Here is a 17500-nt window from a genome sequence, read left to right on the forward strand (position 1 = left end):
AGATGAGTTTCTACAGGTGTGATGAAGATGAGTTTCTACAGGTGATGAAGATGAGTTTATACAGGTGATGAAGATGAGTTACAGGTGTGATGAAGATGAGTTTCTACAGGTGTGATGAAGAGGATCACAGGTGATGAAGATGAGTTTTGACAGGTGTCCTCTGTCCCCCCTCTCCTACAGTCTAAGGAGGACCAGACTCAGGTGGTCTCTAACCTGAAGACCATCTCCATGTCATCCAGTAAACTGCTGCTGGCTGCTAAAGCTCTGTCCACTGACCCCGCCTCCCCCAACCTCAAGAACCAGCTCGCTGCTGCAGCCAGGTAGGACATACACCTGTCTACCTCTCTACCTGTCTGTCTGTCTGTCTGCCTGTTTACCTGTCTACCTCTCTACCTGTCTGCCTGTCTGTGTGTCTGTCTGTGTGTCTGTTTACCTGTCTACCTCTCTACCTGTCTGTCTGTCTGTGTGTCTGTATGTTTACCTGTCTACTTCTCTACCTGTCTGTCTGTGTGTCTGTCTGTTTACCTGTCTACCTCTCTATCTGTCTGTCTGTCTGTCTGTCTGTGTGTCTGTCTGTGTGTGTGTCTTTCTGTCTGTCTGTCTGTTTACCTGTTTACCTGTCTGTCTGTTTACCTGTCTACCTCTCTACCTGTCTGTCTGTCTGTCTGTTTATCTGTCTACCTCTCTACCTGTCTGTCTGTCTGTGTGTTTGTGTGTCTGTCTGTGTGTCTGTCTGTCTGTCTGTCTGTTTACCTGTCTGTTTACCTGTCTGTCTGTTTACCTGTCTACCTCTCTACCTGCCTGTCTGTCTGTCTGTCTGTCTGTTTATCTGTCTACCTCTCTACCTGTCTGTCTGTCTGTGTGTTTGTGTGTCTGTCTGTCTGTCTGTCTGTGTGTCAGACTGTCTGTCTGTGTGTCTGTCTGTTTACCTCTCGACCTGTCTCTCTGTTTACCTGTCTACCTCTCTACCTGTCTGTCTGTCTGTCTGTGTGTCTGTCTGTCTGTGTGTGTGTCTACCTGTCTGTCTCTCTGTCTATCTACCTGTCTCTCTCTCTCTCTTTAGGGCGGTGACAGACAGCATTAATCAGCTGATCACGATGTGCACTCAGCAGGCTCCGGGTCAGAAGGAGTGTGACAACGCTCTGAGGGAGCTTGAGGTACACACACACACACACACACACACACACACACACACACACACACACACACACACATTAATGATGACAAAGAAACAGTGGAAGGTACAGATGTGTGTGTGTGTGTGTGTGTGTGTGTGTGTGTGTGTGTGTGTGTGTGTGTGTGTGTGTGTTTTTAGTCGGTGAGAGGGATGCTGGAGAACCCGACGGAGGCGGTAAACGAGTTGTCGTACTTTGACTGCATCGACAGTGTGATGGAGAACTCAAAGGTAAAAACACAAACACACATTCTTTATTCAGTTTAGCCCCGCCCCCTGTATCAACACTTTCTGCTACCTGTGCTCAGGTGTTGGGTGAGTCCATGGCAGGTATCTCCCATCATGCCAAGAACTCCAACCTGCCGGAGTTTGGAGACTCTGTGAGCGGCGGCTCGAAGGCACTGTGTGGTCTGACTGAAGCTGCTGCTCAGGTAACATCAGTACTGATTATTGATCAGTGTGTCAATGTGTGTTTGTAACCCTGATCTCTGTCTGCAGGCCGCCTACCTGGTGGGCGTGTCCGACCCTAACAGCTCGGCAGGTCAGAAGGGCCTGGTTGACCCGGCTCAGTTCGCCCGGGCAAATCAGTCCATCCAGATGGCGTGTCAGAACCTGGTGGACCCGTCCTGCACACAGTCCCAGGTACGTCCTCAGACACACCTGAGACAGCACACCTGTCGGGCAGCTGTGGCTCAGTTGGTAGAGTCGTCGCCTCTCAACTGGATGATACTACATAGCGATCACTACCATCAGTGTGTGAAAGGGTATGAATGGGTGGGTGTGACCTGTGGTGTAAAAGCGCTTTGAGTAGTCGGAAGACTTGAAAAGCGCTATATAAGCTCAAGTCCATTTACCATTTACACCTGAGACAGCACACCTGAGACAGCACACCTGAGACAGAACACCTGAGACAGCACAACTGAGACAGCACACCTGAGACAGCACACCTGAGACAGCACAACTGAGACAAAACACCTGAGACAGAACACCTGAGACAGCACATCTGAGACAGCACACCTGAGACAGCACACCTGAGACAGCACACCTGAGATAGCACACCTGAGACAGAACACCTGAGACAAAACACCTGAGACAGAACACCTGAGACAGCACATCTGAGACAGCACATCTGAGACAGCACACCTGAGACAGCACATCTGAGACAGCACACCTGAAACAACACACCTGAGACAGCACACCTGAGACAACACACCTGAGACAGCACACCTGAGACAGCACACCTGAGACAGCACATCTGAGACAACACACCTGAGACAGCACACCTGAGACAGCACACCTGAGACATCTGAGACAGCACACCTGAGACAGCACATCTGAGACACCACACCTGAGACAGCACACCTGAGACAGCACATCTGAGACAGCACACCTGAGACAGCACACCTGAGACAGCACATCTGAGACAGCACAACTGAGACAAAACACCTGAGACAGAACACCTGAGACAGCACACCTGAGACATCTGAGACAGCACACCTGAGACAACACATCTGAGACAACACACCTGAGACAGCACACCTGAGACAGCACACCTGAGACATCTGAGACAGCACATCTGAGACAGCACACCGGAGACAGCACACCTGAGACATCTGAGACAGCACATCTGAGACAGCACACCTGAGACATCTGAGACAGCACACCTGAGACAGCACACCTGAGCCAGAACACCTGAGACAGCACATCTGAGACAGAACACCTGAGCCAGAACACCTGAGAGAGCACATCTGAGACAGCACACCTGAAACAACACACCTGAGACAGAACATCTGAGACAGCACATCTGAGACAGCACACCTGAGACATCTGAGACAGCACACCTGAGACAGCACACCTGAGACAGCACATCTGAAACAACACACCTGAGACAGCACATCTGAGACAGCACATCTGAGACAGCACACCTGAGACATCTGAGACAGCACATCTGAGACATCTGAGACAGCACATCTGAGACAGCACATCTGAGACATCTGAGACAGCACATCTGAGACAGCACACCTGAGACAGCACATCTGAGACAGCACATCTGAGACAGCACATCTGAGACAGCACACCTGAAACAACACACCTGAGACAGCACACCTGAGACAACACACCTGAGACAGCACACCTGAGACAGCACACCTGAGACAGCACATCTGAGACAACACACCTGAGACAGCACACCTGAGACAGCACACCTGAGACATCTGAGACAGCACACCTGAGACAGCACATCTGAGACACCACACCTGAGACAGCACACCTGAGACAGCACATCTGAGACAGCACACCTGAGACAGCACACCTGAGACAGCACATCTGAGACAGCACAACTGAGACAAAACACCTGAGACAGAACACCTGAGACAGCACACCTGAGACATCTGAGACAGCACACCTGAGACAACACATCTGAGACAACACACCTGAGACAGCACACCTGAGACAGCACACCTGAGACATCTGAGACAGCACATCTGAGACAGCACACCGGAGACAGCACACCTGAGACATCTGAGACAGCACATCTGAGACAGCACACCTGAGACATCTGAGACAGCACACCTGAGACAGCACACCTGAGCCAGAACACCTGAGACAGCACATCTGAGACAGAACACCTGAGCCAGAACACCTGAGAGAGCACATCTGAGACAGCACACCTGAAACAACACACCTGAGACAGAACATCTGAGACAGCACATCTGAGACAGCACACCTGAGACATCTGAGACAGCACACCTGAGACAGCACATCTGAGACAGCACATCTGAAACAACACACCTGAGACAGAACATCTGAGACAGCACATCTGAGACAGCACACCTGAGACATCTGAGACAGCACACCTGAGACAGCACACCTGAGACAGCACATCTGAAACAACACACCTGAGACAGCACATCTGAGACAGCACACCTGAGACATCTGAGACAGCACACCTGAGACATCTGAGACAGCACATCTGAGACATCTGAGACAGCACATCTGAGACAGCACATCTGAGACATCTGAGACAGCACATCTGAGACAGCACACCTGAGACAGCACATCTGAGACAGCACATCTGAGACAGCACACCTGAGACAGCACACCTGAGACAGCACATCTGAAACAACACACCTGAGACAGAACACCTGAGACATCTGAGACAGCACACCTGAGCTAATATATACTAATGATGTGTGTGTGTGTTCAGGTGCTGTCTGCTGCCACCATCGTAGCCAAACACACCTCCGCTCTGTGTAACGCCTGCCGCCTCGCCTCCTCCAAGACACCAAACCCTGTTGCTAAGAGACAGTTCGTCCAATCAGCCAAAGAGGTCGCCAACACCACCGCCAACCTGGTCAAGTCCATCAAGGTGTGTAAGACCTTTAAACTCTGTCAGCAGGTAGATCCAGGTCAGTGTCAACGTGTCTCACCTGTGTGTGTGTGTGTGTGTGTGTGTGTGTGTGTGTGTGTGTGTGTGTGCAGGCTCTGGACGGGGCCTTTAACCAGGAGAACAGGGAGAAGTGTCGCGCAGCGACCGGTCCTCTGATTGAAGCTGTTGATAATCTTACCGCCTTCGCCTCAAACCCGGAGTTCTCAAGCATCCCGGCTCAGATCAGCCCCGAGGTGAGACTCACCTGGAGGGTTACACCTGTGCATGTTTACCTGTCTGCTCTGTGGGTCTCACCTCCTCCTCTTCCTCAGGGTCATGCTGCCATGGAGCCCATCGTCATGGCAGCCAGGACGATGCTGGAGAGCTCGACCGGTCTGATCCAGACTGCCCGCTCGCTAGCGGTCAACCCTAAAGACCCGCCCAAATGGTCGGTGCTGGCGGGACACTCCAGGACGGTTTCTGACTCCATCAAGAAGCTCATCACCAACATGAGGTAAATAATGATGACAGAAAGAAAGAAACACTTTCTTTAGCTTCAACTGAATCTTGTTGTGTGTGTGTGTGTGTGTCTGTGTGTGTGTGTTTGTGTGTGTGTGTGTGTGTGTGTGTGTGTGTGTCTGTGTGTGTGTGTTTGTGTGTGTGTGTGTGTGTGTGTGTTTGTGTGTGTGTGTGTGTGTGTGTGTGTGTGCAGAGAGAAAGCTCCAGGTCAGAGGGAGTGTGATGATGCTATAGAGGTTTTGAACGGCTGCATCAGAGAGGTCGACCAGGCTTCACTGGCTGCTATTAGCCAGCAACTAACACCCCGAGAGGACATCTCTATGGAGGTACACACACAGTATACGCACAGTACACACAGTATACACACACACAGTATATACACACAGTAAATACACACAGTATATACACATAGTATATACACACTCAGTATATACACACACATTATACACACACAGTATACACACACACAGTATATACACACAGTATACACACACACAGTATATACACACAGTAAATACACACAGTATATACACATAGTATATACACACTCAGTATATACACACACATTATACACACACAGTATACACACACACAGTATATACACACCGTATATACACACTTAGTATATACACACACAGTATACACACAGTATATACACATAGTATATACACACTCAGTATATACACACACATTATACACACACAGTATACACACACACAGTATATACACACAGTATATACACACTTAGTATATACACACACAGTATACACACAGTATATACACACACAGTATACACACACAGTATACATACACACAGTATATACATACAGTAAATACACACAGTATATACACACAGTATATACACACTCAGTATATACACACAGTATACACTTACAGTATACACACACAGTATATACACACACAGTATACACACAATATACACTTACAGTATACACACATACAGTATACACTTACAGTATACACACACAGTATATACACACACAGTATATACACACACAGTATACACACAATATACACTTACAGTATACACACATACAGTATACACTTACAGTATACACACACAGTATATACACACACAGTATATACACACACAGTATACACTTACAGTATACACACACACAGTATATACACACAGTATATACACACTCAGTATATACACACAGTATACACTTACAGTATACACACACAGTATACATACACAGTATACACACAGTATACACTTACAGTATACACACACACAGTAAATACACACAGTATATACACACAGTATATACACACTCAGTATATACACACAGTATACACTTACAGTATACACACACAGTATACATACACAGTATACACACAGTATACACTTACAGTATACACACACACAGTAAATACACACAGTATATACACACAGTATATACACACTCAGTATATACACACAGTATACACTTACAGTATACACACACAGTATACATACACAGTATACACACAGTATACACTTACAGTATACACACACACAGTAAATACACACAGTATATACACACAGTATATACGCACTCAGTATATACACACAGTATACACACACACACACAGTATATGATGTATTTGGTGAATGTTACATGTGTGTGTATTTTGTGTGTATTTTGTGTGTTTCTGGTTCAGACGCTCCACGAGAAGATGGCGGCGTCCGTCCATGAGATCAGTAACCTGATTGATCCTGTTGCTGTGGCTGCTGGATCAGAGGCGTCCCAGCTGGGACACAAGGTACACGCACACACGCACGCACGCACACACACACACACACACTGGTTCTAAACTGGTTTAAACTGGTCTGTCTGATATATACTCGTTGTCTACCTGTCCAGGTGTCTCAGATGGCGAGTTACTTCGAGCCCCTCATCATGGCCGCCATCGGCACAGCCTCAAAGATCCTGAGCAGCCAGCAGCAGATGGCGGTCTTAGACCAGACAAAGACCCTGACGGAGTCTGCTCTGCAGATGCTCTACACCGCCAAGGAGGCGGGAGGAAACCCCAAGGTACAAAAAGGCGGGCCACAAGAGCGTTAGCATTAGCGTTAGCTGAAAGAGCTGTAGACGAGGAAACACACTCGGCGTGTTTTTATTAACATCAAGATTTAGAATAATTGATTTTGTCCTGAGACGTAACAGTGGATGGATTCTGTGTTTTTAATTGATATGTTGTTGTGTGTTGTTGTGTATTGTTGTGTATTTGTGTGTGTTTGTGCAGGCGGCTCACATGCAGGAGGCTCTGGAGGAGTCGGTGCAGATGATGAAGGAGGCGGTGGATGATCTCGGGGCGACGCTGGCTGAAGCAGCGAGCGCAGCGGGGGCGGTGGGAGGCATGGTGCACTCTATCAACGACGCCATCAATAAGATGGAGGACTCACCTGGTCTGGAACCTGAAGGCACCTTCGTAGACTATCAGACCACCATGGTGAAGACGGCCAAGGCCATCGCCGTCACCGTGCAGGAGATGGTGAGACACGATTGTATCAAAGTCCTTTGAGCACAATCTGATGGAACAGGAGGAATCATGACTGCACAGCCAATCAGAACACAGACAGCCAATCAGAACACAGACAGCCAATCAGAACACAGACAGCCAATCAGAACACAGACAGCCAATCAGAACACAGACAGCCAATCAGAACTCAGACATGTGACTGCTAGGCTACTTAGCTAGCTCATCTGTCAGATGTTTGTAGTGATTCAGCCTCAGCAGTGGCCATCTTGGTTATTTATAACAATAGGTCATTGGAGTTGAACTCGATGATGGATAAACAGCTGTTGTTGTTGTTGTTGTTGTTTGTGCTGATATCATTTCACTGTCTTTAGATGTTTTATAAACCAAAATGATCATTAATCCTGAAGACGATGAACAGATACACTCAGGTGTTCATCTCTCTCTCTCCTCAGGTGACCAAATCAAACACGAACCCTGACGACCTCGGAGGATTGGCCAACCATCTGACCAACGAGTTTGGGAATCTGGCTGACGAGGCCAAATATGCCGCCATGACAGCCGAGAACGATGAGGTAAGAAAACCATTCATGTCAGCACACTCAGCCTGTCTCCATGACAACAACACTTATCAACACTTACCTGTGTGTGTTTCCAGATCGGCTCTCACATCAAGAAGCAGGTGGGCGAGCTGGGATTCAGCTGCACCGGCCTCGTCACTAAAGCTGGAGCTCTGCAGTGCAGCCCCAACGACTCGTTCACCAAGAAGGAGCTGATCGAGAGTGCACGCAAAGTCTCCGAGAAGGTCACACACACACACACACACACACACACACACACACACACACACACACACACAGACACACACACACACACAGACACACAGACACACACACACACACACACACACACACACACACACACACACACACAGACACAGACACACACACACACACACACAGACACACACACACACACACACACACACACACACACACACACACACACACACACACACACACACACATCTGTCCACTCACCTGATCTGCTCCTCTTCCTCCAGGTGTCTCATGTTCTGGCGTCCCTGCAGGCCGGTAACCGTGGCACTCAGGCCTGCATCACCGCCGCCAGTGCCGTGTCGGGTATCATCGCAGACCTCGACACCACCATCATGTTCGCCACAGCCGGGACTCTGAACCGAGAGAACGCCGAGACCTTCGCCGACCACAGGTACTAATACACACTGACTTAATACACACTGACCTAATACACACTGACCGCAGGTACTAATACACACTGACCTAATACACAGTGACCACAGGTACTAATACACACTGACCTCAGGTACTAATACACACTGACCTAATACACACTGACCGCAGGTACTAATACACACTGACCTCAGGTACTAATACACACTGACCTAATACACACTGACTTCAGGTACTAATACACACTGACAGTGTCTCTGTATTGACTCAGCTCTATGTGGAGTATAAATTTGATGTGGTGTGTTCAGGGTTATATGATAAATTTGATGTGGTGTGTTCAGGGTTATATGATAAATTTGATGTGGTGTGTTCAGGGTTATATGATAAATTTGATGTGGTGTGTTCAGGGTTATATGATAAATATGATAAATTTGATGTGGTGTGTTCAGGGTTATATGATAAATTTAATGTGGTGTGTTCAGGGTTATATGATAAATATGATAAATTTGATGTGGTGTGTTCAGGGTTATATGATAAATATGATGTGGTGTGTTCAGGGTTATATGATAAATTTAATGTGGTGTGTTCAGGGTTATATGATAAATATGATAAATTTGATGTGGTGTGTTCAGGGTTATATGATAAATTTGATGTGGTGTGTTCAGGGTTATATGATAAATATGATAAATTTGATGTGGTGTGTTCAGGGTTATATGATAAATATAATAGATATGATGTGGTGTGTTCAGGGAGCTCATATTGAAGACAGCTAAAGCTCTGGTGGAGGACACCAAGCTGCTGGTTTCTGGAGCAGGAGCGAGTCAGGAGAAACTGGCCCAGGCTGCCCAGTCGTCAGTCTGCACCATCACCAAACTGGCTGATGTGGTCAAACTGGGAGCTGCCAGTCTGGGATCAGAGGACCCAGAGACTCAGGTAAACTCTGATGGGGTCATGGTTTAGAGGTGGAGCAGTGTTTGGATGAAGATGACCCATGTGTGTGTCTCATGTGTGTGTCCTCATGTGTGTGTCCTCATGTGTGTATCTCGTGTGTGTCTCCTCATGTGTGTGTCCTCGTGTGTGTGTCCTCATGTGTGTGTCCTCATGTGTGTGTCCTCATGTGTGTGTCTCGTGTGTGTGTCCTCATGTGTGTGTCCTCGTGTGTGTGTCTCCTCGTGTGCGTCTCCTCATGTGTGTGTCTCATGTGTGTGTCCTCATGTGTGTGTCCTCATGTGTGTGTCTCATGTGTGTGTCTCCTCATGTGTATGTCCTCGTGTGTGTGTCTCCTCGTGTGTGTCTCATGTGTGTGTCTCCTCGTGTGTGTGTCTCCTCGTGTGTGTCCTCATGTGTGTGTCTCATGTGTGTGTCCTCATGTGTGTGTCCTCATGTGTGTGTCTCATGTGTGTGTCTCCTCATGTGTGTGTCCTCATGTGTGTGTCTCATGTGTGTGTCTCCTCATGTGTGTGTCCTCGTGTGTGTGTCTCCTCGTGTGTGTCTCCTCATGTGTGTGTCCTCATGTGTGTGTCTCATGTGTGTGTCTCCTCGTGTGTGTCTCCTTATGTGTGTGTCCTCGTGTGTGTGTCTCCTTGTGTGTGTCTCCTCATGTGTGTGTCTCGTGTGTGTCTCCTCATGTGTGTGTCTCGTGTGTGTCTCATGTGTGTGTCTCATGTGTGTGTCTCCTCATGTGTGTGTCCTCATGTGTGTGTCTCATGTGTGTGTCTCCTCATGTGTGTGTCCTCGTGTGTGTGTCTCCTCGTGTGTGTCTCCTCATGTGTGTGTCCTCGTGTGTGTCTCATGTGTGTGTCTCCTCATGTGTGTGTCTCCTTATGTGTGTGTCCTCGTGTGTGTGTCTCCTTGTGTGTGTCTCCTCATGTGTGTGTCTCGTGTGTGTCTCCTCATGTGTGTGTCTCGTGTGTGTCTCATGTGTGTGTCCTCATGTGTGTGTCTCATGTGTGTGTCCTCTTCTGTGTGTCTCATGTGTGTGTCCTCTTCTGTGTGTCTCGTGTGTGTGTCTCATGTGTCTCCTCATGTGTGTGTCCTCATGTGTGTGTCCTCATGTGTGTGTCTCATGTGTGTGTCCTCGTGTGTGTCCTCGTGTGTGTGTCTCCTCGTGTGTGTCTCCTCATGTGTGTGTCTCATGTGTGTGTCCTCATGTGTGTGTCTCATGTGTGTGTCCTCATGTGTGTGTCTCATGTGTGTGTCTCCTCATGTGTGTGTCCTCGTGTGTGTGTCTCCTCGTGTGTGTCTCCTCATGTGTGTGTCCTCATGTGTGCGTCTCCTCATGTGTGTGTCCTCATGTGTGTGTCTCATGTGTGTGTCTCCTCATGTGTGTGTCCTTGTGTGTGTGTCTCCTCGTGTGTGTCTCCTCATGTGTGTCTCCTCATGTGTGTGTCTCATGTGTGTGTCCTCATGTGTGTGTCTCATGTGTGTGTCTCCTCATGTGTGTGTCCTCGTGTGTGTCTCCTCATGTGTGTGTCCTCATGTGTGTGTCTCCTCATGTGTGTGTCCTCATGTGTGTGTCTCATGTGTGTGTCTCCTCATGTGTGTGTCCTTGTGTGTGTGTCTCCTCGTGTGTGTCTCCTCATGTGTGTGTCTCCTCATGTGTGTGTCCTCATGTGTGTGTCTCATGTGTGTGTCTCCTCATGTGTGTGTCCTTGTGTGTGTGTCTCCTCGTGTGTGTCTCCTCATGTGTGTCTCCTCATGTGTGTGTCTCCTCGTGTGTCTCCTCGTGTGTGACTCGTGTGTGTCTCCTTGTGTGTGTCTCCTCATGTGTATGTCTCGTGTGTGTCTCCTCATGTGTGTGTCTCGTGTGTGTCTCATGTGTGTGTCCTCATGTGTGTGTCTCATGTGTGTGTCCTCTTCTGTGTGTCTCATGTGTGTGTCCTCTTCTGTGTGTCTCGTGTGTGTGTCTCATGTGTCTCCTCATGTGTGTGTCCTCATGTGTGTGTCCTCATGTGTGTGTCTCATGTGTGTGTCTCATGTGTGTGTCTCATGTGTCTCCTCGTGTGTGTCCTCGTGTGTGTCTCATGTGTCTCCTCATGTGTGTCCTCATGTGTGTGTCTCATGTGTGTGTCCTCATGTGTGTGTCCTCATGTGTGTGTCTCCTCATGTGTGTGTCCTCGTGTGTGTGTCTTCATGTGTGTGTCTCGTGTGTGTGTCCTCATGTGTGTGTCCTCATGTGTGTGTCTCGTGTGTGTGTCCTCATGTGTGTGTCCTCGTGTGTGTGTCTCCTCGTGTGCGTCTCCTCATGTGTGTGTCTCATGTGTGTGTCCTCATGTGTGTGTCCTCATGTGTGTGTCTCATGTGTGTGTCTCCTCATGTGTGTGTCCTCGTGTGTGTGTCTCCTCGTGTGTGTCTCATGTGTGTGTCTCCTCGTGTGTGTGTCTCCTCGTGTGTGTCCTCATGTGTGTGTCTCATGTGTGTGTCCTCATGTGTGTGTCCTCATGTGTGTGTCTCATGTGTGTGTCTCCTCATGTGTGTGTCCTCATGTGTGTGTCTCATGTGTGTGTCTCCTCATGTGTGTGTCCTCGTGTGTGTGTCTCCTCGTGTGTGTCTCCTCATGTGTGTGTCCTCATGTGTGTGTCTCATGTGTGTGTCTCCTCATGTGTGTGTCTCCTCATGTGTGTGTCCTCGTGTGTGTGTCTCCTTGTGTGTGTCTCCTCATGTGTGTGTCTCGTGTGTGTCTCCTCATGTGTGTGTCTCGTGTGTGTCTCATGTGTGTGTCCTCATGTGTGTGTCTCATGTGTGTGTCCTCTTCTGTGTGTCTCATGTGTGTGTCCTCTTCTGTGTGTCTCGTGTGTGTGTCTCATGTGTCTCCTCATGTGTGTGTCCTCATGTGTGTGTCCTCATGTGTGTGTCTCATGTGTGTGTCCTCATGTGTGTGTCCTCGTGTGTGTGTCTTCTCGTGTGTGTCTCCTCATGTGTGTGTCTCATGTTTGTGTCCTCATGTGTGTGTCTCATGTGTGTGTCTCATGTGTGTGTCTCCTCATGTGTGTGTCCTCGTGTGTGTGTCTCCTCGTGTGTGTCTCCTCATGTGTGTGTCCTCATGTGTGTGTCTCATGTGTGTGTCTCCTCATGTGTGTCCTTGTGTGTGTGTCTCCTCGTGTGTGTCTCATGTGTGTGTCTCGTGTGTGTCTCATGTGTGCCTCCTCATGTGTGTGTCTCATGTGTGTGTCTCATGTGTGTGTCCTCGTGTGTGTCTCATGTGTGTGTCTCATGTGTGTCTCCTCGTGTGTGTCTTGTGTGTGTGTCTCGTATGTGTCTCTCCTCATGTGTGTGTCTCCTCATGTGTGTCTCCTCATGTGTGTGTCTCATGTGTGTGTCTCCTCATGTGTGTGTCCTCGTGTGTGTGTCTCCTCGTGTGTGTCTCCTCATGTGTGTGTCCTCATGTGTGTGTCTCATGTGTGTGTCTCCTCATGTGTGTCCTTGTGTGTGTGTCTCCTCGTGTGTGTCTCATGTGTGTGTCTCATGTGTGCCTCCTCATGTGTGTGTCTCATGTGTGTGTCTCATGTGTGTGTCCTCGTGTGTGTCTCATGTGTGTGTCTCATGTGTGTCTCCTCGTGTGTGTCTCATGTGTGTGTGTCTCGTATGTGTCTCTCCCCATGTGTGTGTCTCCTCATGTGTGTCTCCTCATGTGTGTGTCTCTTGTGTGTGTCTCTTGTGTGTGTCCTCATGTGTGTGTCTCGTGTGTCTCCTCATGTGTGTGTCCTCGTGTGTGTCTCGTGTGTGTCTCGTCTGTGTCTCGTGTGTGTCTCATGTGTGTCTCCTCGTGTGTGTCTCATGTGTGTGTGTCTCGTATGTGTCTCTCCCCATGTGTGTGTCTCCTCATGTGTGTCTCATGTGTGTGTCTCATGTGTGTGTCTCTTGTGTGTGTCCTCATGTGTGTGTCTCATGTGTGTCTCCTCATGTGTGTGTCCTTGTGTGTGTCTCATGTGTGTCTCCTCATTTGTGTGTCCTCAATTGTGTGTCCTCATGTGTGTGTGTCCTCAGGTGGTTCTGATCAATGCAGTGAAGGACGTGGCTAAAGCTCTGGGGAATCTGATCAGCTCCACCAAAGCTGCTGCAGGAAAACCTCATGATGACCCGAGCATGCTACAACTGAAGAGTTCTGCCAAGGTACACACACACACACACACACACACACACACACACACACACACACACACACACACACACACACACACACACACACACACACACACACACACACACACACACACACACTCACACACACGTATGTAGGTGTATTTAGGACAGGAGTCGATGAAAGTTACCTGGTGATTATTTGTGACTCCTCCCCCTGTCATGTGACCTCAGGTGATGGTGACCAACGTGACGTCTCTCCTGAAGACGGTGAAGGCCGTCGAGGACGAAGCCACGAAGGGAACGCGCGCTCTGGAGGCGACGATCGAGCACATCAAGCAGGAGCTGACTGTGAGGACGCTTTATATTTATTCATATTTATATTTATATTTATATTTATATTTATTTATTTATTTATTTATTTATATTTATTTATATATATTTATTCATATTTAGATATATTTAGATATATCTATTCATATTTATATATATTTATACATATTTATCTATATTTATTTATATCTATTTTTATTTATTTATTTATTTATATATGTTTATATTTATTTATTTATATTTAGTTATTCATATTTATATAAATTTATTGATATTTATTCATTTATTCATTTATATTTATATACATTCATTCATTTTTATTTATATATATTTATTGTTATTTATTGTTATTTATTTATTTATATTTATATAGATTTATTTATATAGATTTATTTGTATATTTATTTATATTTATTTATTTATATTTATATATTTATATATTTTTATTTATTTATTGATATTTATTGATATTTATTTATTTATATTTATATTGATTTATTTTTATTTATTTATTTATATGTATTTATTTTTATTCATATTTATTCATATTTATTCATATTTATTCATATTTATATATATTTATTCATATTTCTTGATATTTATTTATTGATATTTATATATATTTATATTTATTTATTTATATAGATTTATTTATATTTATATAGATTTAGTTATATAGATTTATATTTATATAGATTTATTTATTTATATTTATATAGATTTATTTATATTTATTTATATAGATTTATATTTATATAGATTTATTTATTTATAATAATTTATATGTATTTATTTATTTATATTTATAAATATTCATTTATTTATATTTATATATATTTAATTATATTTATATATATTTACATGTGTTTATATGAAGTCATCCTTTACCTCTCCACATACCTGTCTGTGTGTTCTCAGGTGTTCAGCAGCTCAGAACCTCCTCCAAAAACAACCACACCTGAGGAGTTCATCCGCACCACCAAAGGCATCACCATGGCAACGGCCAAAGCAGTGGCTGCTGGGAACTCATGTCGCCAGGAAGACATCATCGCCACGGCCAACCTGAGCCGCAGAGCCATCGCCGACATGCTGCACTCCTGCAAGGTGAGAAGTCATGTGACTGGGCTGCTGGTTTTCAAAGATCATTCGCCCAGGAACATTTCTTTTGATTAGAAAAATAACAGTCACCAATTTACTCTTGAACTATTCTGATGCAAGATTAAATTACAACTTTTATTTAATTAATCGAGCTCTAATAATAAAAATATATTTATGTGCTCATGTTTATTCACCATGCTGTAAGAGTCTACTGATATTAATATGAGGCTGTGATAGAGCTGGAAACTCTCCTTCTTTCTTCTCTGTGAGAAACTCTTCATCCTTACATCTTTACTTTAGGAGCTCTCTTAAGGGCTAACATGTTTTGTGAATAACTTTTATCTTCAGCAGGATCTAGTCTTTAACTTTAACGTGTTCCAGCTCCTCCAGCTGTCTGTCACTGTGGATCAAACTTTTCTCTGTTTTCGTCCTGCTGTTACTCTCCACTCTTCTGGTGATTTGTTTTCATTTGAATGCTGATTTAAACTCGGCTTTTGTCGAGATCTGATGGTTTTAAAACCGTTTTACCAAACGTGTTTTTTATCAGAGAGAACCTGCACTAAGATCTGTGTGCGAGTGTCGAGAGCAGCGAGCGGGAGTGACAGCAGTGAAGCTGTCGGCTGACTTTCAACTGTGACACACGAGCGCTTGATACGTTGATGCTGTAGCAGTTATCAGAGCGATGTTTATAAAGTAATTATGATAAAACACAGATATGCCAGGAATTGCTGTGAAACTGAGAACGTGTTAATGTCTATTTTATTTTCAGGCAGAATTTGAACTGACAGCTGAACATGCAATCAGCTGGACCCTGATGTTATATATGATCACACCTGTCAGGTGAGACAGCACTAAACATGTTACTGACCCACCTGTGTGTGTGTGTGTGTGTGTCTGTGTGTGTGTGTGTGTGTGTTTCTTAGGAGGCAGCGTATCATCCAGAGGTCAGTAAGGACGTTCAGATGAGAGCTCTGCGTTATGGAAACGAGTGTGCTACAGGATACCTGGGACTGCTGGAGCACGTGCTGGTGGTAAGACCACACACACACACACACTATCTACGGAGAGCGTGAAGGGACAAACAGGAGGTTCATTAATGTCAGACGTTAATACATCGTGATGAACTCGTTGCTGACAGTTCTGGTTTAGAGGTTTCAGTGATCACAGATATCTGCTTTCTGCTGTTTCATGACTTCCTGTCTCTCCTCCTCCTCGCCATGTCTCTGCTCCTTTAAACTTGATGATGTCGCTGCCAGCCGGTGAGTAGGTCACATGACTTACCTGCACAGGTGTGAGGCTGCAGTGACTGATGTTAGAGATCGTCTCTGCTGCAGTTTAACAGATCAGAGTTCTGCATGTTTAACCTTGTGTGTGTGTGTGTTGGTCTGTGTGTGTGTGTGTTGGTCTGTGTGTGTGTGTGTGTGTGTGTGTGTGTCTGTGTGTGTTTTCTGTGTGTGTGTGTGTGTGTGTGTGTGTGTCTGTGTGTGTGTGTGTGTGTGCGCGCACGCAGTGTGATTAGACCTGATGTTCAACATGAAACACTGACGTGAGAGACAGTTAAAAACAGAAACGTCCTCACTATGATCTTCTGTCTGAGCTTCGGTTTGTTACATTATCAGAACTGTATTTGGACAGCCCCCCCCCCACACACACACAGACACACACACAGACACACACACACACACACAGACACACACACACACAGACACACACACACACACACACACACACACACACACACACACAGACACACACACACAGACACACACACACACACACAGACACACACACACACAGACACACACACACACACACACACACACACACACACACACAGACACACACACACACAGACACACACACACACACACACAGACACACACACACACACACACACAGACACACACACACACAGACACACACACACACACACACACACACACACACACACAGACACACACACACACAGACACACACACACACACACACACACACACACACAGACACACACACACACAGACACAGACACACACACACACACACACAGACACACACACACACACACACACACACACACACACACACAGACACACACACACACACACATACACACAGACACACACACACACACACACACACACACACACACACACACCTTTAAATCAACAGGAAATGTTCATATATGTATAATATAACTGAAGAGCATTTCTCCACCAAACCACCAGGGGGAGC

At 46.1% G+C, this 17500-nt stretch overlaps 1 protein-coding gene across 1 annotated transcript in view; it reads left to right on the forward strand.

Moving 5' to 3' along the window:
* Nucleotides 1-17500, forward strand: part of tln1 (talin 1) — a 48612-nt gene that overhangs the window by 14938 nt on the left and 16174 nt on the right. The window contains 20 exon segments of the mRNA XM_065965298.1: nt 181-320; nt 1064-1157; nt 1316-1405; nt 1483-1605; nt 1673-1816; nt 4380-4541; nt 4655-4795; nt 4874-5055; nt 5254-5386; nt 6729-6830; nt 6932-7102; nt 7314-7562; nt 8003-8122; nt 8206-8352; nt 8611-8777; nt 9508-9691; nt 13745-13870; nt 14072-14188; nt 15089-15274; nt 16192-16299. Of these exon segments, the coding sequence (XP_065821370.1) occupies nt 181-320; nt 1064-1157; nt 1316-1405; nt 1483-1605; nt 1673-1816; nt 4380-4541; nt 4655-4795; nt 4874-5055; nt 5254-5386; nt 6729-6830; nt 6932-7102; nt 7314-7562; nt 8003-8122; nt 8206-8352; nt 8611-8777; nt 9508-9691; nt 13745-13870; nt 14072-14188; nt 15089-15274; nt 16192-16299 (2886 nt within the window).

This window comes from Labrus bergylta, chromosome 17 (assembly GCF_963930695.1).
Source record: "Labrus bergylta chromosome 17, fLabBer1.1, whole genome shotgun sequence".
NCBI lineage: Eukaryota > Metazoa > Chordata > Actinopteri > Labriformes > Labridae > Labrus > Labrus bergylta.